The sequence below is a fragment of the Carettochelys insculpta genome, chromosome 3 (genome assembly GCF_033958435.1).
Source record: "Carettochelys insculpta isolate YL-2023 chromosome 3, ASM3395843v1, whole genome shotgun sequence".
Classification (NCBI taxonomy): Eukaryota; Metazoa; Chordata; order Testudines; family Carettochelyidae; genus Carettochelys; species Carettochelys insculpta.
Window position 1 is genome coordinate 58,225,361 of NC_134139.1, and position 23,775 is coordinate 58,249,135.

The window sequence follows — 23,775 nt, forward strand, 5'->3', positions numbered from 1 at the left end:
TTGGAGCATCAGCTTTCATGGGCAAAGACCCGCTTCATCAGATGCATGGGGGGCAAGGGTTCATTCTCGCCAAAGAAAATCTTTGAGCTTTCATTTTCTCAACTGTCATGAACTCAGACTATCCTGAATTTAACACTAAATCATTTAAAACTCTGAAAGTTACATCACCCTAAAACCATATTTTCACTCAAAAGCTACACTCTCCAACTGAGAAATACCCATGATACACATCAAAAATCTTTAAATGGTTAAGTATACTCATTCATTGACAACGTCCACCTTTGGATATACTCTTGTTCATGTTGATGTACAATAGCACGAAGTTTCATAGCCATTTTAAGCACAGTAAGCTATTTGTACTATATTCTTGCGAACGAATCAGACTGATGAGAAAAGCCAAGGCCAAAGAATAAGAATTAACAAACATAAGAAGCGGAACTGGATATTGCCAAGAGAAGATTGAAAAGAGAATCTCGGGGACGCAGAAAAATAGATTGCAGATAGTTGACAGTGGGAGTAGGACCTACTGTCCATGAAAGAGAATCTCTTAAGAAAAATTAAGATGAAATTGAGGTTGAAAAGGAAAAGTAGAGTAGTATAGCCATTACAATTACAGACAAGGAGAGGTCAAAACAGAATGGAACACTTATTCCAATATACAAAAATGTCATTAAAACTAGATCAAGTTGTAGAGGACATAAAACATCCAGGGAAAGTGCAGCTTAATATATTACTTTCTCTCTGTAGTTCTTGGGAGGGCTGAGATAAACACAACTTCCATGCTGCGGCCTTCTAACAAGAGCCCATCAAGCGAATCATCAGGTGGTTCACTGGATTAGATTTTCAGTCTCTCAAATGACAGATGTTTCACTGCACCCCAACTTACGGAGGGCAGGAGGTGGAAGGATTTTTGGAGCACTTTGGAGGAGGATGTTATCAAGCAGAGATGGTTACCCTGACTTTCCATGTGTTGGTGGCAACAAGGGGGGGAAGGGGAGATGGACAAGATAAAACTAGTGTTGATAAAAAGGGCAGCAATGAGCCTTTTTCCCCTCCCTCTCACAAAATCCTTTCAACTGGGGCTCAATGTACGCTACCACAGAAGATCGACCCACTCAGGGTCAATCTTCCGGGGTTTGATTTCATGCTCAAAGTCAAAGTCAACCTCTATGCTCCTTGTGAGAGGCAAGGAGTAAGGAAGGTCAAATGAAGAAAAGCTCCTATCAACCTTTCCCTGTTAAGACAGACAAGTTAGTGGATACGTAGATTGTAGCTATGCAATTGGATAGCTAAAATCGTGTATCTGAGGTCGACTTCCATGTCTATTACAGACATAGCCTCAGAGGAGTATCCACAGCTCCATGGCTGGATCATCCCCCTGACAAAGAGCAGGATCTTGGCTGAGGGAAGAGATTGAGCATCTGAGCTTGTAGTGTCACAGCAGCATCTATATCAAATTCTCTGTCAAACACACTTTGATGCAGACATGAATGAAACATGTACGTCATAATGTTTCCTTTGTAATATGCTTCTGCTAACTCTTTAGCTAATTAAAAATGAAATTAGGTATTAAAACAGGTAAGTGAGATTTCAGAGCATTCAGGCGAAACTGGCATTTCTTTCATATCTGTTTAGATTCTTCCTATCATACACTCCTCATAAGCCTCCCAATTTAGCAAGTGCTGCACAAAGATGAGACTATTGCTGATTATGTAAGGAGTACATGTACAGTAAAATCTGTAAACCTTTTTAAATTGAAGGCTTCTATGCTCTCTTCTACAGAGGTCTGTTTTATTCACTAAATCAATGAAGAGTTTTTATCCTGAAGTACCTGAGGGAACCTTACCTGCAAATTTATTACCCATGGGCACAGGTAGTTCTTGGGAACTGCGTTTGCCACTTGTCTTGTAGCAAGCCTCGGAACTTGTAGGTGAAAAACAAAGGAAGAGGTTTAAGGAAATGCTGGCAAAAGTGACATCAAGTGTGTATCCTTTATAGAGGAGTTTTTGAAAAAAAACTAGTTCATAAATAACAAGCAGTCACGGAGCACCTTAAACACTAACAAATGTATTAGGAAATGAGATTTCATGGGTAAGATGAAAGCTCATGACCTAATAAATTTGTTACTATTTAAGGTACTCCATGATGGCTTGTCATTTGTGAAGCTACAGATTAACACAGCTACCCCTCTGTCGCTAGTTAATGTGAGTATTTTTTCTTAGAGACATTCATGTAACTAACTGTAATACTCTAACATCTTCTATTGTTTCATAATTGTTCCTCAAGATATTACCAATCAGATGACTCTCTCTAACAAGTTCCTTCTAGAAGATACTTTTAGCTAAGAAAGTAACACTTAATGTACTGCCTTACAGTAACAAAACAATACGCTCTCTCCACAGACAACCTCAGAAAATATTTAATCTCAGGTCATATGGCGGAATTCTCATTATGTATTCATTATATCACCCAGAACAGAACACAATGTGCTAGAAAACTTACAGGGTGGTGGCGGGTAGGGACAGACGTGTTATCAGCTGGCTGAACATTTAAAATTGTAATAGTCTGCAGCCTAGTCGTACCTTTCCCCCAATAAACAACACATTCTGCAAAACATTTCTTTGGTCTCTTCATCAGATCTTTCTGAGTCAGATTACTTGCCTATTAAAAGGGTATTTGGGATGCATTCACATGGCTATCGCTTGTCTAACAAAGAAAAGATAATAACTATGTAACCCTGGTAAAGACACTGAGTATTGTGAACAATTTGGTTCACGTCATTAAACAACAAAAGAACTGGAGATAGCACAGGGAAGAGTGGGAAACATAAGATAGGACAGAAGACCAAAGAGAAAACAAAGGAGGTTAGAGAGAGGACAGTTTGGGAGGGGTGTGGAGAAAAACAGGAGAAAGAGACACATGCACAAAGTAGGCTATTACCAAACAGTTTGCAGGACTAGCATTTGGAAGAGGATAACTGAGAGCAGCCAGAAGCACTGTAACAAGCAGAAGTAATGTGTCTCAAGATGACAGATATTACGGTATAAAGCATGTAACAATAAATCTATTCAAGTGAATCAGCTGAGGTGACAGCTGAATCAACGTGTTTCAAATAAGTTACATAAGCAAGTCCAGTCCTGCCCAGTTTACCTTGTGGTAAGTGCTTTGTTTCCACTCCTTTTGCAATTGAATAGCAGAGGCACAGTGCAAACTTCACAGTAAAAATTACACGGGACTTTTATTAGGATTTTACAGTGAGATAGTCCTAATGTTCAACAGTTATCTCACTGACCTGAAGAAGTGGGTCTGTCCCATGAAAGCTCATCTCCTAATAAATTATTTTGTTAGTCTTTAAAGTGCTACACGACTGCTGGTTTGTTTTGCTAGAATACAAACTAACACAGTCACGTCTCAGTTATCTCACCGTATGAGATATTTTGTCAGCAAATGCAAAGGAAAGCCAGTGCATGGATTACTGCAATAAAGTGTGAAAGTGTTGGCAAGAATTTGCTGAAATGAGGACTTGGGGAAAGGCTCAGAAGAACAAACAAATGTCAATTTAGTTTATCTACTGGGGAAATAAGAGAAGTAATTCTTCCACTCTACTCTGCACTAGAGTATTGTGTCCAGTTCTGGGCACATTATTTCAGGAAAGATACAGACAAATTGGAGAAAAGTCCTGAGGAAAAAAAAAGCAACAAAAACGATTAAAGGTCCAGAAAACGTAACCTATGAGGAACAATTAATTGGACAAGTTAGGTGTGTTTAATTTGGAAAAGAGAAGACAGAGGGAGTGTGGTAACCGCTTTCAAGTAAAAGTTGTTACAAGGAAGTAGGAGAAAATTAGGGTAGGACAAGACACAGTGGGCTTAAACTGCAACAAGGTAGGTTTAGGCTGAACATTAGGAAAACCTTCCTCACTATCAGGGTGGTTAAGCAATGGAATAGATTGATGAAGTTTCCACAACCTCCCTAGGCGCTCAAAATATTTAAGAGCAAGTTAGACAGACATCTGCCAGGGATGATTAGATGGTGTTTTGTCCTGCTGTGAGTGCAGAGAACTAGACACAAAGACCTCTTAAGGTTCTTTTCTGTTCTAGTATTTTGTAAAATAGCTCTGGTATACTCAAATGGATTTTTCTTATAAAGAATAGAAGGAAGAAAGAAGAAGGCAACAATTTCTGAATATTTCAACTTGAAAGTTTCTTCCTTTTGCCACTAGCACGCTTAACTGTGCTAGATTTGAACTTGTCTCAAAATAAGAATATTCAAGAGCAACCCTGACAAAGAAAGGTGCCTCCTTTAGTCTACCTCTACTTCTTCATTGCACTACTGTTAGGATAGGAGAGAGAAGGTACAGAGCACCTATGAGGCTTCTCCTAAAGCACTTTATTTCAACCCCTATCTGCGTTATTAAAATTGGCTTACAAACACGATGCATAACTCAAAGATGTGTTAGGCAAAATGAGTCTTGCAATATTTTTAAAGTTACATTCCGCTGAATGTGTACATTCTAAACGTGTGCATGCACCATTTTTGTATGTGAAGTTAGGAAAAAAGTGTGGATCTGTTTACAAACCCTACATGTGCTAAAGAGGGCCATCAGTAATCTCCACAGACGTAATGGCCTGCTGCTCAAGATAACCATCTGTATATAGGTTTGTTTTTCTTGTAAGTGCAAACCGTGGTTGATCCAACCACAACATGAGGCCACTAAGCCACCTGATGGTGAAACCCATTTTGGATCTTGTACTTTTCCACTTGAAGTGAGAAAAGTTTGAACTGAACACAAAGAACTCCGTTTGACAAAATAGAATGCAGGCAGGAAACTAAACAACAGGTGTGGATACTAGGAAACCCAGACTTACCATCCAAGGCGCCAGCTGGAAACATCTAAGGCTGAACAGGGGGAAAAAAAAATCAGGCTGAAGCTAGGAAGCTGACTCACTTATGAAAAAGATGATTCAAGCTACTGTTAGTATAAGAATGTAGCAAGTTTCTTTGTATATGAGGATTAGCTGGTGTGTTTTGTTTATTTGGGTTTAGTCATTTACTTTGATCTGCCTGTTTGCACTCACAATTACTTCACGCTTACTTTTTATGCTTAATAAAAACACCTTTGTTTATTGTCAAGCCCTGTGTAAATAACTTTTTTGCGGTGGGGGGGGGGGGACAATCACTGTGCATCTCTCCCTTTCACTGATAAAAGGGACCCCAGTGTGCAGGCCCTGGAGGATGTTTGGGTGCAGGGGGCAAGGGGTGCAGGCTCTGGGGGAGCATTTGGGTGCAGGAGGTGAGGGGTGCAGGCTCTGATGGGTGGTTGGGTGCTGGAGCTGAAGGGTGCAGGCTGTGGGAGGGAGTTCAGGGCTGGAAGGAAGTGCGAGATTTGGGGAAGGAAAGGGCCATGTGGGAGAAGGGCTGCCACGTTAACGCGGGCCATCCTGTCAGGCAGCGGGTCCTGAGGGGCAGGGGTCTCCACACTCTGCTGCCCACCTGTGTGTCCCTTGCTGCCCCCAGGTGATTCAAACTGGGGGATGTCTGTGGGCTGCTCCCAGGACCCCACTGCAGTACACAGACAGTCCCCCTGGGACTGCAGGGGCACACATGCAGACAGCAGCATGAGCAAGCAGTTGGAAGACTCTCTAGCTCCACTGCACTGCCTGTGGTGGCAGCAGGGGCTGCCGGCCATTTTAAATCACCCAGGTGTGGCAGGTGGGGCTGGGGGACGTGCACGGGGCAGCATGATGGGGTGGAAGCTGAAGGGGATGGAATAGGGGACTGGAAGCCAGAGGAGACGTAGGCTAAGCAACAGAAGGCAGGAGATCTCCATGCCAACATGACCAGGAGAGGCCCAGAGAGAGGAACGCACAAGAGCGAGGAAACAGATTTGGCAGAGAGAACAGAGAGGCTCCTGGCTCCGAGCCCTTCCGCAGCAGGCAAGGTGAATTGCTTCTTGTGGAGACACTGGCTTTATTCACTGCTGTGTAGGTCAGAAGCATGGGAGCATCGTTAGCGATAATTCTCTCCTGTGAGCCATATTCTCTGGCAACTCCCTCTGTCGAGCCATGCCACTTCCGTCTGTGTGGCAACACCCTCAGGCCTCGCCAGCCAGCACTACGCATCCGCATTTCAACCTGCCCTGCTGACAGGTGTGTGTTCACCACAAGATCTCTCTGCAGGCTGTCACTTAGCCTCTCCCAGAAAATGAATAGGTTGCTGCAGCTGTACTGACACTGGTCTAGCAAACGAGTTCTCCGCATTCACACCTTGTACTGAGCTGGGAGCTCGGGCTGGAGCTTTAGGAAATCATGAGTGGCTGGATCTGTTTGCCTGCTGGAGTCCCCAGTGTGTGTCATATTGTTGAAAGCTACAGGTTGACCCTCTCTAGTCTGGCACTCTTAAGACCTGACCGGTGCCGAATCAGAGAATTTGCCGGACCACAGGAGGTCAATATTACCTAGCAGCATAACTAAGACTTCTGAAGTGTCTTGGGCTCTTAAAAAACATGTAGGGGTAAATGACAACTAAACAACAGCCCAGAACATGGAGAGTCAGGACTACTGGCTGGAAAGAAACTTTATGGGACTGGGGGGAACTTGGCCACACCCATGATGACAGAACAAGGAGCAATGGTGTGAAGTTACAGAGGGAGAGGTGCAGGTTGGACGTTAGGAAAAACCACTTCACCAGGAAGGTGTTGAAGTAATGGAATGCGTTGCCTAGAGAGGTGGTAGATTCTCCATCCCTAGAGGTTTTTAAGTCCCAGCTTGACAGTCATGGCTGGGATGACTTAGTTGGGGCTGATCCTGCTTTGGGCAGGTGGCTGGACCTGATGACCCCTGAGGTCCCCTCCAGCCTATGACTGAACCTGTCACCATGTTTATTTATGTGACAATAATATGGTTGCAATAAACTGTGGAACTACTTGATTAGCCACATTCATCATGAACCGAAAGATGCCTTTCACGTGCCATACTTGATTCAGCTAGGAATACTAACATACCACTTACCAGAGCAATTACAAGTGCCTTCATATTTTACTGTCTGCATGAAACAGAAGTTTCCTTCTCTTTCCCCCAAAAGTTCAGATTCAAGAGGCATAAGGTTTGTAACGAGAGGGGACAGTTTATAGTTCACTCCCACATACCTAGAATACCATTTTGAGCTCTAGAACTTCAGCTTAAAAAAGTGCCTTATTGTTGCAAAGGCAACTTTTAAAATGCGAATGTGACACTAATTCAAATTCAGGCAGACATCACTGCAAAAATCCAGAGGTGGAAGATGACTTGTTTGCACTCATCGAGATGTTAAGATTTGTGACAAAGTCCCTTGTCAGCCTCTGTGGGTCCCTGCGCTTCCTGGCGGATCTGTGATGCCTCAGAGACTCACAGAGGCCCCCCTTTTGCCCAGGCCCTTCCAAAGGCAGGGGTCTCCGCTTAGCAAGCCATCCTCATCATAGGCAGGACCAGTACAGGGAGAATACCACCAGTCCCCTTGCAGGCCCGTGCCTGCTCTAGTAAAGTGATGCCTCGGTGGAAGGGTGGGGGGAGTCCAGACCCACCCTCTACCCTGGACTCCAGCCCAAGGTCCCTATGAGAACAAGAGGCAAGCGGCAGGACCTTTACCCCTGCCCCAAAGTAGTAGCCTCACCCTGGGCCACTTCACCCACCACTTCCCCGTGGTACCTTTTCACTGTGCTCGTGCTCCCGCTCTACTCCTCTGGTGCACCTCCCAAAACCTTCCCCCCTGCTACCAGATGGGGAGCCTTTTATAGGGAGCACAGGGCCTATCTGACCAATGAAGGTCTGGGCCTAGACAGGGAACAGAAATGCATTGGCCCGCCACCCAGTATACTGTCCTTCTAGAAGGCTCCAGAAGCTTCCAGGTAAGAGTCTACCACCGGGTTTACCACACATTACATCATCATCATCCCAGCATCCACCACTGCTAACTACTGAACAAAAAACAGAAAAGCAGAGAGAAGACCTTAGTACAAAGAGCAGCACACACATGCTTCTGGCACCACAAATAGGTAATTTTAAGAGTATTGCTCTCATTCATCCAAGGATGAGACGAGCTCAGAGAGAACAGCAGAGCTCTTTAGCCTCCCAAAGAGACAACTACCAAACAAACCAAAGCGTACATAATCACCTTTTGAACATCTACACTATATACTGCGAATGCTTGTTCATTACAGTGTTAAACAGGTTGGGTTTGATTTGAATGCAGGGTGGATTGATTTAAATCAATATTCTTCCCATATCTGCAGAAGAGGCAACTGCTGTCAAAACCTGGCTTCTCAATTCAACAAACTCTGGTTCCAGGTATTCAGGAAACAGTTTGGTTTTACATTTAAATGTTACTAAAGTATAGTAAGTCTAGGCTTTAACAGAGGTTGTTTTCTCAAATTTATTTTTCGATAGATTTTTAAAACAAAAAAGGTTTATGAAAATTTAAATTAAAAGATGATTTTTAAATATTATTGTATTTTTATCTACTCTGTTTGGGAACACCACTTTTTTTGTGTTTGTTTTTCCCCTTTCCTAATTCAACCTCTGGAGACCCGCGGTGCACACTGAATCCTAGACCACTGAAGCTGTGTCTGCATATAGAGTTCTGCTGACAGAAGTCACTCTCGACAGATATTTCCTGACAGAACTTCTGTCTACAGAATGTGTCCACACTTAAGACAGGCTCCTCCCTGTGAATGCCCTCTGTTGACAGAGAGAGGCCAGATTGCCCATCCTTCTGTCAACAGAACAGCCAACTGGAAGCTCTGCAAATAGGACAGCCCAGTAAACCAGAAGCCCTCTCTGTTAACAAAGGGCCCCACGGAGCGTCTACGCTATTTTTTGGCGACAAAATCTGGTCGACAGAGGTGCTATGCCTTGTCTAGTCAAGACAGAACTCTGCCAGGAAAACTGTTCTGTCAATAGATTCTTGACAGAACACATTTTAATGGGGACACGCCCTAGTTTTGTCGACAGAAGGCGTCTTCAATCAACAGAACTCTGTAGTGTAGACCCAGCTTGAGAGCTTAAAGCTCCATACCTCAGGACCCAGCAAGACTAGGAACAGAGGACCACTGGAGGGATCCCACTTCCAAGGGGATCTCCCCAACCCCACACCCAGGGAAGTTAACTTCCAAGTAAGGGAAAATGTGTGTAGACTCTCTGCTGGCTACTTTGAAGTTAGTTCCTAGTGGAGATGCACCTATAAGTCTAAATTTTTGTTTGAGTTGTCTCATGTTCTTAATTTTGTGACTTACTGTTACTGGTACGTCCTTGCACTGTTCAAACACCTTCCATTGTTCCTTCCTAGTCATGGCTGAATGTCTCTAATGTAATGGACTGTTTCTGAAAAACACATACCGATATGCGCATAGAGAATATATTAACTTTCAAGTAGGGAGCCCAACTTTGAAGTCTGTATTCCATTCCCAGGAATGGAGTAGTGCCCTACTTCGAAGTTTAACTTCGAAGTAGGGTGTGTGTAGATGCTCTACTTTAAAGTTGCTTACTTGTACTTCAAAGTAAGCAGCTTCAAAGTTATTTTAGTAGTGTAGACACAGCCACAGAATGTAATTTCTCAACAGCATTTTAATGTATTCAAAGTTATAAAAAAGTAAATTGTTTTGCTATTACAATATATCAGTTTCTTCAAATCATTTGGCATTTCTTAAGATAGCTACAAGTTTTAAGTTATACAATAAACCCTCAATTTAAGTGGCGTTGCGTCCTGGGCAACCTCTGCGTAAATTAAATTTTGTGTAAATTGGAGGTGGGTGTGGGGTTGGGGAGATCCCTGGAACTCCCCTGGCTGGGGGAAGCGGGCAGCTGGAGCAGAGGCTCCAACTGGCACCCCACCTGCACACGGGGGAGCTCGAGTTATCTCCTGCTCCAGCCACCAGCCATGCAGTGTAGCCATGGCACTCCTGCCACCCACAGCTGCAGCACAGCTTGGCCCCAGAGCTGTTCGGGTGGCGGCAGCTCCAGCCATGGTGTGGCTCGACCCTGAGCAGCACCAACTGTCCTTGGCCCTTTCTGCCCTGGTGTTGCAGTGCTGGGCAGCTGGAAGGCAGGAGCTGCCTCCTAAAGAGCCCCTGAGCCGGCCAGCAGCATGGGGGGTCAGCAGCAAGGTAGGGTACAAGAAATTAGGTTCTCCCCAGACTCGACTTGCGTTAACATAAAAACAGGTAAGCCAAGTCCACACAAAGCAGAGATTGACTGAATTTTGAAGATTTATTTTTTCTTTAGTTCAGATATTGGATGGGAACTCATCTGGGTTCATTTTCCAGTTCTGCCACAGACTTCTTGCATGACCTTGAGCAAGGCACAACCTCTGTGAATGAGTTCCCTCTCAGTTGCTTGGATGCTGTATCCCTTTTTCATGCTTTGTCTGCCTGCTCTATTTACATCTTTATCCTGTGAACACTTGTGCATAATCTTAACTTTAAACCGGAGTAGTCCAAATTAAATGGGACTGCTCATGTCTTTGGAGTTCAGCTGTGCTAAGAGTTTGCAGGACTAGGGCTTTTACTGTACGCTCTTCAGGACAGGGACATTACTACTATGTGTTTGTACAGTACCTCAAATAATGGCCCAGTCTCTGTTGGGCCTTTATGCTCTACTGCAATTATAAATAAGAATTTGTTTCCACTAACAACACCTCCTTCTCTTGTGAAACAAAGCCACAAGATCTTCAGTGCTCACAGATGTTCTGCTACGTACTGTGTGAATGTTTCTTACTGGAGGTGAATTAAGATCCTGTCTTATTACACTAGTTTCATATCCCTCAGTTTTATCTGTTTAAAAAACCCGTGTACAATGAAATATTTTAGGTGCATTTCTATGGCTTAACTTACACATAGTAAATTATTTTTAAGTTTAAATGCTTTCTCCTTTCACTAATACCCTTCATTTTGTAATGCTCACATGCATCATACAAAGCAAATACAAACACAAGTGGATTGTGCAATACCACTCAACCACTGAAGCAGAGAATGCTGCTGACAGTTCTATATTGATCAGTGATGGTATTTGTCTGCACTCATGAGTAAATTAAATATGCTTGCGTAATAAGCCTTCTACAGTGTTTCAATCACCCTTATTATCAATCTTAATATTTCCTACAGTAAGTACTATGAAATCATTTATTATTCATTCATTTAGTGGGTTAAATAGATATTTAGATTTTTTGAGTGACTTTCATATTTTTCAAGCAGATTTTTTTTTCAGTTCAAGTTCTCTCATAACTTTATATGGCTTACTCTTTTTAAGAAGTCTGTTTACATTTTGTATACATATTGTGGCAAGGGTAGCCTTGCTCCTGGGCTCTGGGCCTCTGTTTAGTCTACTAACCCCAAAGCCAGGATACCGTCACCTTTCTTGAGATGGAGGAGCGGGGAGAGGTGATGGTGATCTGGGGGGAACCCAGGCCCCACCCACTCATTCTGGGTTCCAGCCCAGGGACCCTCTGTGGCTGCTAAGTGGTGGCAAAGGCCTCCCCTCATCATGAACACTGCAGCTCTTCCCTGGGCCACTTCCCCAGACAATTCCTTCCCCCACCCCATACCTCCTCCAGGAAGAGGCAGTGTCAGTAGCAGCAGCACATCCCCCTCCTGGATTGGCTCCTCCTGTGTGATCCGGCTACTTGGACTTACACCAAATCTCAGGGTCTCCTGGGCAGGGACCTTAGCCCCTTGCGGCTGAGTACTCTTCTCCTTCTCTTGTGTCTCTAGAAAAACTCCTTTTGCTTCTCTCCTCTCGCTTTCTTTTCTCCTCTACCGCTCTCCTCTCTCCCCCATGCCTACTGGGCAAAGGGTTCTTTTAAAAGCAGACTTAAGTGGGATCAGCTGGCCCCAGTTGGCCCAAGGTGGCTTCCTCCCCAGCTGCTCACACTCTGCTTGTTTGCCTGCCCTGCTTTTCCCTCTTGTTCTCACCCGCTCCCAGCCTTACCTTGTCACAATATTTAAATGAAGATGGTGAAAATGACTATAAATTTACAACAGAAGTGAAATATTTTGGTCCTCACACATTAGAGCCCCAGCTTTGCAGTGTTGTGATAAACAGTGCCGGATATACAGACTGAACCTCTCTAGTTTGGCATTCTCTTGTCCAGCAACATCCATAATCCGGCATGATTTTAGTTAGCTGGATGACCACTAATTATGGGTGTGGCCAAGTTTCCCTGGGTCCCATAAAGTTTGTTCACAGCCACCAGTCCTGGCTTAGAGTACACTGTGCTGTTATTTAGCTCTAATTTACCACTAAATGTCTTCCCAGAGCCCAGTAAGCAAGGGAAGTGCTCGTAATGCTGCTGGATGATATTGGCTTCCCATGGTCCGGCAAATTCTCTCGTTTGGCACTTGTTAGGTCCTGAGGTGCCAGACTAGAGAGGTTCAACATGTACTTGGATGCAAGCATATAGGTTTTCACTTTCAAAACAATCACTTTAAGGATTTAGGTACTGATAAAATAATTCAAAGGGCAAACCAAGGGCTTTGTTCCTAATTAGTACTGAAGAATTACAAATCCTGTTGACTTCAGTTTCAAGTGGTTAAAACTCAAGAACAGGGAGAAAGCCTGCAAAAAGAATAAGATGATCCAGATCACAGAATTGCAGTAAATCCAAAGACTGTGAAAGAAAAAAATTAGAGAAAATTCAGCTTTGGTAGCTGAATCAGGATGCACCAAAAAGAGCAAGCCAGAACACTTAAAAGCTGATGAAGAAAACGTATGTTTCACCAGAAATATGAACCTGTTCTACCATTGCCTACCATTATGTTTCTCACAATCACAATGATTCAAGTGCACAACAAAGTGAAGGCAAATCATCTGTCTTGGTAGAACAAATAATTTTAGAACAAGACCTGTCACTGTAGGATTTACAAATTGATGCATAAAAAATCTACTTAATATTTTACGCATAAACAGCCTTCTATTGATTTGCCACTACTGCATTAACCATGCCATTCCTACTTGATTTTGTCTGGTTCATTGCCTTAAAGGTTAATTGTAGCCCAGCTGAATTTAACTGTGCAAACCCTATTACAATAAACATGATCATATGTCTTTTGACAAAAGTATGCATTTTCTTTTCTAGTTTGCACACAAAAATTCCTCAGTCCTCTCAGCTTCACGTGAATGCAAAATTGACCTACATATGACATATACGTTTCAATGAAGTCTCCTCGGAATTATTTTAAAGCTACAGTTACTGTATATATGTTTGATCTTATTTATATAAAGTACATTGAAAACAACAGACAAAAAACATGTACAGTACTATTCTATCAATCTGTAGTTTCTTACCTTAGTTTCCCTGGGATACCTGCCAAAATCCTGCCTACCATGCAATATCCTATCCAGCTACAAAATTCAAAAAACTGACCTTGAGATAGTTGCAATAGGACTTTTTTGCCAGTTATCTAGCCTGAGAAGATATCCAGTATTAATCTTCATAGGCTTTAATTACAGGAAAATAACCTACAGTTAAAACTGGAAGCTTTACTTGAACACTGGGCTAAGAGACTATCAAAAAACTTCATTTATGAACTGGGAAAGTGAAAACAACTCTAAAAAGTAACAGCATCCGGCAGTAAACTGCATCTGGGAACTCTAAAAAGTAGCCGCATCTGGGGGGAAGGAGAAGGATATGGAGAAAGGAATCCAAAAAGATTCTGTAGTTAAAACTGAAGAAAAACGATTAAGCTATTTAATAGCATGCATGTCAAATCTCCACTATAATGAAGATTACATAATGCTTTCTATTTTAACTTCTTGTTTTCACATGCTTGTAACTTTCCAAAACATCCACCTTTTGTTATGAATCTTTTCATGTTTAGCACTTCCCAAAGGGGTACATTATATAGGTCAGAAGATGACAGGGCAATTTTGAGAGTTTCAGCAAAATCCCTGTAATGACTCTGAATTCTTGGAGAAAATAAAAACAGATCTAAAAAAAAAAAAAATCTGTATTTTGAAATTATAGCCACACATTTAAAAAAACCCAATGACTATAGCACAAGAGCCAGAATCTGAAACTCAGCACTGACTGCATTGAGAAGCAGTGTTTTCTGGTGAAAGGTGGTGGAGGAAAACCATAGGAGGCACCTGAAAGATCACTTCTGAATACTGACAATGAAATCACACTTTCCTGCGGACAGGACCACACATTCTACCTACTTGTCCTGATCACCAAACTGATACTCTTGTATTGCTTATTGCACAATTTGCATGAAGGAGATTTTGGGGCTTTATTTACATCTAAAATATTGGTGAGGAGAGAGAGAAATTGTGCTTGAATCTATGACACTGTCGAAGGGCAGGTCTACGCTAGACATGAAAGTCTACCTTAGATACGCAATTCCAGCTATGACAATTGCAAAGCTGGAATTGACATATTGGAGATTGATTTATCAGGCCATCCACGTAGAGAGAGAAACTCTCAAATCGACCTGCCTCACGTCTTGTGAGAATGAGGTGGACCAGGGCCATGTGACAAGCCTTGATGGTTCGATTTAGTGCTTTCCCACTTGGTGTGCTAAATCGAATTGTGGAAGATTGACCCTGAACAAGTCCATCTCCAGTAAGTACAGACCAGGAGTCAGCATGTGAGCTGATTGTCATCGTCACAGGAGGCAGGAGCTCAGTTCCACCCCTCCTTACCCATGCAGATTCCTCAAAGCCATGCCTCCTGTAGATTAATAAAACACCATCTAATGCTACTAACCACCACCTAAATGGTAGAGCTCTGCATCTTTATTTATTAATGAATCTGCTGTAAGGAGGACTACAAGGAACTTTAAAAAGTATCACTGGCACTTGGATCGTACATGAAGATTAAAAGGTCATATTTCAGCACTGCACCTTGGAAAGGTTGCTGACCCCTGGAGAGAGACACCCTCACTATTACCAGTGGTGGAAACTATAGTGAAGAAAAGGCTCACACACTTCCACCATCACTGAATGGCTCTCAGAGATGTCAGCAATAACATAACGTTTGTTTCATCTACACAATAGTTTCCAGTTGCAGACATGAACCACACCAAAGCACACTTGTAACTTATTATAGCACAAGCACTGCTTTAAGTTTACTAAAACTTCACATTCTTTAAAAAGCAAGCTTTGTTAATAGAAAGACCAGAAAAAAATTGTAAGTGCAAATACAAACAGATCAACAGTCTAATTTTGCTTGTTTTTACAGTATTTTACAAATTCTGTAGTTTCACTTAAAGAGAACATTAAAACCATCTTTTCTGTTCTATCATCTTAAAAACACACAGAATAACACCATCCAAACAGCAGCAGCACAGAGTGGAACTTAACTCATCCACTATGGGATGTTTACCTCAAATAATAAGTTGGGAGCTTGAAAGTGATTAAATTATTAAGAACACATAAATCACTTCCCCCTTTTTTAAAAAGACAAATGTATTATGTTAAAAAACTGCATTAATGCAGATTAAGTCTGCACAGTTAAAATCAAAGTCAGAAAAACAGGTCTCAAGAACAATGATTATTTGGCAACATTGCACACACACAGTATTTTTCTTGTTTTTCTGATTATGTGTGTAACCAATTACTATTGGTTCTGAAATTATCATTTTCAAGAAGGGGAACACATGCAAACTGATGTTATTGTTACATATGAACCTTAAAAGCCACACACACAGAAAATAAATCAAATGTGCAGATTTTTTTTAACTTGCATGAAAATGAAAAAATTTTCTTCCACTAACATCAAAAAATCATTTAACACAAGAACTGCCTTGAACAAGACGTTAACTCAAGAAGAGAATTATGAGATGAATTCCTTCAACGCAGAGGGCGGAAACTAAAAGTTTATTCATGTGTCCCATTAGTAGCCACGTACATTTTAAATGACAGTTAAATTCAAACTCCTTGACGTCTGTTTCATAAAAAACAAAGATGCTGATGTACAGCATGAAAACCCACTCTATGAATGCAACAATGCTGTACAACTTAGAAGCAAAAAAGACATCTTCAACAGGTTATAGCAGCATTTTATGTTCACACCTCCTAACCTATGTACAACTTAATGACAAACTTACAAAACAGAAACAATCTGACAGAGATGATATGGCCAACATTCACACCACTCCATTAAATTGTGGACAAAAAGATGCAATGCACTTTTGAACCTGCAAGGCTCAGAAACCAGGCCATGATTTCGCTTAAGGCACTGGAAGAAAGAATTCTTGACAGGATATTTTCTCCCACGCCCCCTCTCCCAAATAAAAACCATATGTTCTTATCATGTAAAGCAAATCCAGACAATAAAAATAGTCTAACTATAGCATAGTTAATACTATTCCAGTTAACCCATCTTATGCTGCCTCCTTATCTCCCTCAGACACATTTTCACAGTCTATCCCTCTTCTCAGGCTTTTTAACTTAAAAACTACAAAAATATTCAAGCCTTGCTGTCAACAAAAAGTCACCCGTGACACCACCTGCCTCTTTAGCTACTAGGTTGCTTCCCTTATCTCATTCCGCCTACAAGCTTTAGGAGAATCTCTCGAAAAATCATAAAGCCGTTTTCTTATTCTCCTCTACACCCTGTTCAAAACACCTCTCTGCAATCAACCTTCCAGTAGGTCTTCAATCTTTTCCACCTGGGATTGCTAGACAAGGGGCAAGCCGCAACTTCTACTTTTCTTCTCAAATCTGTTCATTTTGTTATCTCTTCCCTCCACTCCACCCCCACACTATTTTATGCATTTGTCACATGCTACTTGATGCTAACCATTCAAGCCCCCTGGGGCAGGAACTGGTATGTTTGTTATTCGTGGGTATTGTTCATGCTCACATGATGGGGTTCTGATACTTGGTTGTGTTTCCTAGGTACACAAATAACACTGAAAATACCAACAAAACTCAGCTGAAGTTGACTATGGAATTTCAAAGAGTTCCCAAACTGGGTAGCTAAGGGTGCATCGATACTAGGAACTCACTTCAAAGTTAACTTCAGAGTTAGGCACTACTTCGGGGTAGTCAGCAGAAAGTCTACACGTCTTCCCTTACTTTGAAGTTAACTTTTGAAGTTAACTCCTGGGAACGGAGTGGTGTCCTACTTCGAAGTTTAACTTCAAAAGTGTGCGTGGATGCTCAACTTCAAAGTCTGTTACTTCAAAGTTGTATTTCGAAGTAAGCAACTTCAAAGTTACTTTTGTAGTGTAGATACCACCTAAGTCTATTTCAGGAAGATGGCTACAGCCATTAGTAGCTTTACCAAAGCAAGTAAGAAAAAGATCTACTTCCACCATCACCCAACTTATTTTTTTTTCCTTCTGCAGGATGAAAAGAACCAAAAAGACCTCTAATTTTAGAATACAGTAGAACCCCAAGGTACACACACTCAAGTCATGCTTATCTCAGCTTAACGCAACTCAGGGTGGTGGGGAGCAGATGCCAGGCTCCAGCCGTGCGCCACTCACAGGAGCAGGAAAATTGGCTCTCCCAAGTAATGCAAAATGTGACTTATGTGGGGTTGCGCAAGAACACAACCTCTGCATATATCAGGGGTTTACGGTAACTATGGAATGGTATTTATATTATAAATTAATTTATCCTCTTTTGCCTTTACCTCAACCAAACCATTTTCCAACTGTGTCATGTCGTCAAGGGAGAATCACTGGGGAATTTTTCTAAAATATTGGTATTTTGATTCAAGCAGGAACTGTTGGCTGAAAGCTTCACCCACTGCATACCCCGCAGACAAGAAATTTTGTTCATCCAAACTGATCAGCCCCAAATTTCCAAATTCCTCAACACACTCAATTTTACCCATTGTGTACCAAATACATTGCATTATGAGGACCTGTAACAAACAACAACGACGACAACAAAAAATCAGAGGGGGAACACAGGAAATCTGCTCTTGTTCCTATTCACACCCTGACAGCTAGAAAAAAAAAAATTCCTCTGCTAACATGGATCAATAGAGCTGTAGTCCCCCTCCTCACATCTACCTCCTCAGAGTTTCCAATAAGCATCTGAATGGAAGTAAACTTTACTTAGACTATTCAAATACACAAGCTTCTTAAATCTTACCTCCTTGTCCCCCGTCCCCCAATTCATAAATCCATTAAAATTTCATTTTCCTAATAATCTAGATTCTATAGGTAGGTTCCACTGAGCACAAGAAGAGAAAAGTTCACACTAGATAAATTATCAGTGACACTGACTGGTCCACCACATTCCACATCCTGAGCCAGCTGAAGAACACCTATCCTCAAACATTCACAACAACACTGTGCTAGGCTCTTCTCAAATAGGTCCCTTTACAAAGGGCATTATGGAATCCTCCAGGGATCATATGGAATATGGGGGTCAATTTCCCATCCATCTCCTGGGGAACTCCCATAATTCTTCGGGCAGTTAATCCTAGAACTCAAAGCAGGCTCCATTTCCAGACTTTTTCCACCATACAAAACATGCTGACCCACCTCCTGATCCATCAAGGAAAAAATTTATTTATTTATTTTATTCAGAAAATGACAAGGAGATACTAGGAGACAATGGCTGGTTTTCCAGGCCCTTATGCAGAGTTCTAGACACAAATAGAGAAATAAATGGACTCCTCCTTGGAATCATCCACCAATAGTCTCCAGTTTACATAACCATGATCTGAGTTTCACGCAGAGGACAAGCACATTTGAAGGAGTTCCAGAAGCACAGAGTAGGACAGTTGCTCCCTGGGACAATCAGCAGTAGCAGCTGAACTTACTGGAAGCTTGCAAGTGTACATTCAGGAGGTGGAAAACCAAGGAATAAGCCTAATCATCAGGCTAAAGCCTTCATATTTTCCCTACTCTCCAAATCACTGTTTTCCCTCCCAAGAGAATCTGTACAACAACCACCTGCTGGCTAAATTCTGCATTCCCAATTAATGCCATTCCTCCCCCCAGCACTAACAAAAACACCAAATCAATCCATTAATACTGCCTACCACCACACACCTCAAAAAAAAAAAAAAAAAAAAAAAAAAAATCGGTTGACAGTCTCCCAGAGAAGACACATTAAGTTAATTGTGACCCTCTGCAAGCTAATCCTGCCCCAAAATACGACGAGTGCTGACTCACCACAAAAAACTAATGATATGTCAATTAATATCAGCCTGCTTCTGCTGTAATGGCAGGAGAACCTTCCAAATTTAGAGCCGTAAGTGGGCATGGCAAGAGGCACACATTTCCTGTGCACCCAGGAACAGGGAACAATGTGTCTCTGACCATACTTATTACTAATTCTGGGAAGCCTCAGACTTTCTACTCTAGCAGAGATATCCTATAGAACAGCATCTACTGATATCACCTCAAGCAGGGAGCTCGTGAAGGCACACCACATACTGTTCCCAGAAGACGAGGGTGTGGGCCTTCCCCCAGGACAGTCTACTCCTAAAAGCAGTAGCTGCCCTTATGCCCAAACAGGCATGGTAGTAGAACAGCTTTGCTGCAGACTTACAAACGTATCATTCATTGGTTCACACTACGTTCATGTGCAGGAGGTTATGTTTGTAGCCAAAAAGACTAGAGAATTAGCACAAAGTTTTCTAAAGTAACGCCTAATAGAGGGCCTAACTTCAGACTTTTTAAATGAGCCAATTTGCAGACAGCAAGTTCCCAACACTTTTTGGAAAAGTCAGGTACCCTAATGGTGTCTCAAGCTGTCAAAAAAGTACAGTGCCCAAAATCACTGAATCAATTTTGAAAATTTTGGCCCCAGTTTTTTTGTTTTGTTAAAACAAAACAAACAAACCACTGACGCACAAGGAACTGGTGGTACTTGTCTAAGAAGGCTCCCTGCTTGCAATAGCTAAACAGATTTTTGGAAGTTGACTGTTTGAGATAGATTTGTATATATGCAAGCACACTAGTTATTTCATCCTCCTCTCCTCCCATTGTAAGTAACTCTCAGATGTAAGGCCTTATCTTTTATAGATTGTCACTTTTCCCATGATAACTCTCCATTCACTCCTCTACCTTCCTGTGTAATTTTATTAGTTTCAGGATGGAGATATATTTACAAAGAATACATCTTTTATTCCATGTTTGACAGTGAACTCTTTGGAACAGTCACTATATCTGCCTGTGTGTTTATACAGTGACAGGCACTGAATGAGGCCCAAATCGTAGTTAGGGTCTTTTTATATCACTGCAATATAAATAAGAATGGATCTTATTCCTACCCATTTCCTCACTGGTTTCCTAATAATCGTGGCTGCCCACCAGAAATGGTATGCGTAAACATAAGGCCAGAACTCATATATTATCTCCATTCTTCCTCCCACCACTTCCATTACTTTCCTAAGAGCCATTAATGATAAACACTTTCTAGATATATTTCTTGTGTTAGGTTTGCTTCTCTATTCCACGTCCCTTCTTCCCCCGCACACACAAGTTTCATATCCCCTATACTATTGCATACATCTATAAAAAGTTACCATTACAAAGAAATAAAAAAGATACTGATATGAATATAATCAAATCTTTTAAAACTTCTAATTCACCCTACTCTCCCATATAACAAGCTAAACATTGGAAATATCCACCCCTTTATGGTATCTAATGTTATTTTAGGCCTCCACTGTATAAGTAGGGACCTACCAAATTTAAAGTCCACAATGGTCAATTTCATGACCATAGGATTTGAAAACTGGCAATTTTCACATTTTCAGATGTTTAAATCTGAAATGGTGTGATGCTCTAACGGTGCTGTGTAGTGCTGTAATGATAGTGGTCCTGACCCAAAAGAGGATGGGGAGGTTGCAAACCTGTTGTAGAGGTCACAGGATTGCCACCCTCAGTTCTGAGAAACCTTCAGAATTGGACTCTGAAGGCAGCGACTGTGGAGCTTCCGTGGCTGCAGAAGGTTCTCAGAGCGGGAGTTGGGTGTGAGCTCCCTTGAGTGCAGCTGTTGATGAACAAGTCCTCCCTCTACCCAACCCAGCTGGAGCCAAAAGTCCCCTGGCTGGGGTACTCCTAGCAGCAGGGGGAGATCAGAATTCATGGGGAAGCACTTGCATCACTGTCTGTAATGCATTTTTTCACACCTGTGAAATTGGTAGGGTCCTATCTGTAAGGCACCACTTTGGCGGCAGAGCAAGGAAGGGTCATAGAATGTTTAAGACAAGCATAAGTTGAGACATAGCTAAGCAGCTCCCTATGTGGGCTACTAGTCAATTGGGCACAGACTTTTCAGAAGAGCAAGATCCATTGGAGGAAAACCAGCAAGGGAACCTCTTGAGATCCCTTACAGTTCTATGATATGTGTATGTGTATCTCCATATATTAAATGTCTAAACCAACAAAGTGAGAGTAACTCAACCTTGGACACAAGATAGGGTAGCATGCCCAGCCCTGGCAGAAAGAGCATAAATGGCATCCTATCTCCACTGTATGAAGGGGCTGGAGAATTTAGGGAGTGCACAAACCATCCTCCAAAGGAAACACGTGCAGCTGCTAGACCAAGCCTAAGGATACGTATTACATCAGCATCACTACAGCACGTCTAGTGAAGACACTCCAAGCAGACGGGAGGGCTCTTTTCCATTGGTATCATTCCTCCACTTCTGCGAGAGGCAGAAGCTTTATCTGCAGGAGAGCATCTTCTCCCCACACAAAGGGGCGGTACAGACACTGCTTCAGCCATTGTAACCTGTGTAACTGGGGGGCAGGGGGTGTCTACACCCCAAAGCAAGCTAGGTTAGAATGACTTATGTGATAGCACAGGCCTGAAAGACACAACCAAGCCTCCCTGCAGGTGTGTGGAGGCGCTGACTCTACTCAACTGCCTTTAAACAGAAGGAGCGCCCAAGCCAACCTAACTGAGGGTAAAAGAGTCACTGTCCAGACGGGTCTGTGAGAGGGAGTGACTCGTCCAGGGGGTGGGTGTAGACAGGAGAGAGAATGGAGCTCAGTCGCGCGCTGGGGGGGGGGGGTGTCAAGCGCAGAAGGCACCAGGGAAAGGGAAGCCTCGGCCGGCGGGGAGGGGGGAAGCCTGGCCCAGGAGACACGGAGGTATGGGAACAGCCGGGGGTATTACCGGGGTGCCCAGGCCTGTGGGGGAGGGGGGTGCTTGGCCAGGGCGAAGCCGGAGGACGAGGCGATCCGGACCCACAGCCCTAGGACCAAGCTGCCCGGCCCGCACGGGGGGCGGCGGCAGCGGCGGCCTAAGCGGGCGCTGGCTGCCTGGCCGGGGCGGGTGGGTGCCCAGCCCGCCGGTGCGGCGCGGTGCGGTGGGCCCGGACTCACGTTCTCGGTGTCCCTCTCGTTCACGGTGGGAAGCGGCGTCCGCGTGGACATCTTGCGGGCGGGCGGGCCCAGAGCCGCGGGCGGGCCGCCCAGGACTCCTAGGCCGCGGCGCTGCGGGGAGACCGGCTTCCCCAGCGGCAGGGGCCCGGGGGACGTGCTAGGGGCTCGGGACCATGGCCTCCTACGCGTCCGGCCCGGGATCGGGGCAGCCCGGCCAGCTGCGCCTCCGTCTGCTGCCGCTGCCTGTCCAGGTGAGTGGCCGGCAGCGCGGGGGAGCCGGAGCTGCCTCCTCACAGCATCCGGCGCCGGCTCCTCCCCCCGCGGCTCTGCCCCTCCCCTCCCCGCTCGGCCGAGGCACCGGCTCGCTGGATCCAGCCGCCGCCGTTTGCGGGGCAGAGGAGCCGGCAGCGGCGGCTACTGCTGCTGCTTCCACCGCGGGCGGGCGGAGCAAACAGGGGCGCTCAGCAGCACGGGGTGGGCGGGCGCCAAGCGGCGCTGACGCCAGGGCGGGGACTGTGCTCCCGCAGTCAGTGCAGGCCGCGGCCGCTTCCTCTGGGCCTCCCCGCTCGGCCCCTGCGCTGCCGGGTCAGCCCGAAGGTCCGGGGCGGGAGGATTCCATTCCACCCCCCGCTCCCGCCACCGATCCTTGCGGGGTCGGGCTACACACTGGCCAGTCGGCTAAGGAGGGCTCCTGTGCCCTGGGCGGGGGAGCACTGAGGTTCGGGCACACAGGGGTCGGGGGTGGGGAGCGAGTTATGGCCCAAGGAACCAGTTACTCGTGGGGCTGAACCGCGGTGGGGCAGGGCCTCCGTGCGGGGTGGGGATACAACCCAGAGGGGATTTCCCTCTCGCCTGGGATCCCCCGCTGATAGGACTCGGCACTAAGCTGGGGCGCCACTGGCCTGCAGGTAAGGAGAGAGGCTTCCTGGGCCAACAGTCCCACAGTGCAGAGAAAATACTGGGGGTTGAAGGGATCCAGGTGAACGCCTTTTTACTGCTGACTCACTCCTGTGTCCCCAGGGCAGGCTTGCAGCACAGGAGGATTGCAGTGCATATTTGGGTTCTGGTTCTTTGGGCATGATCTCATGCCTAACTGAGCATGCACAGACATCTTTGCCTTCATTTCAACCTATATTATTAGCATTGGAGAGCAGGTCACTTTCCCTGCTTCTTACAGACTTCCTGTAGCTTGCATACCCAGACTTCATTTAGATGGGGAAACCATGGATCAGCCTCTCTGCAAATGAGGCCAGTAATTTCTGAGCCCAAATATGCCAGTCTCAGGCTCCCATTCAGAAGTCACTAAAACACTTTACAGGGCCTGCCCCTGCAGCACACATTGCTGAACAATGGCCATTTGTGTGGATTTTGACCCTGAAAGTGAAAATGAATTTCATGTAGAAGTTAGAAACTTTATTTTATACTTTGAGAAATTAGCAGTTTTTAGATACAGTAAAATCTTTCATATCTGGCATTCTATCATCTGGAACTCTCAGATA

At 44.0% G+C, this 23,775-nt stretch overlaps 1 protein-coding gene across 5 annotated transcripts in view; it reads right to left on the bottom strand.

The window, feature by feature from the left end:
• MARK1 (microtubule affinity regulating kinase 1) overlaps nt 1–22,694 on the bottom strand; it is a 109,021-nt gene extending 86,327 nt beyond the window's left edge. For all 5 annotated transcript variants that reach the window (XM_074989935.1, XM_074989933.1, XM_074989934.1 and 2 more), the window contains exon 1: nt 22,277–22,694. In XM_074989935.1, the coding sequence (XP_074846036.1) occupies nt 22,277–22,327 (51 nt within the window). In that variant the 5' untranslated portion in view covers nt 22,328–22,694. The remainder of the gene's footprint in view (nt 1–22,276) is intronic.
• Nucleotides 22,695–23,775: the final 1,081 nt, after the last annotated feature.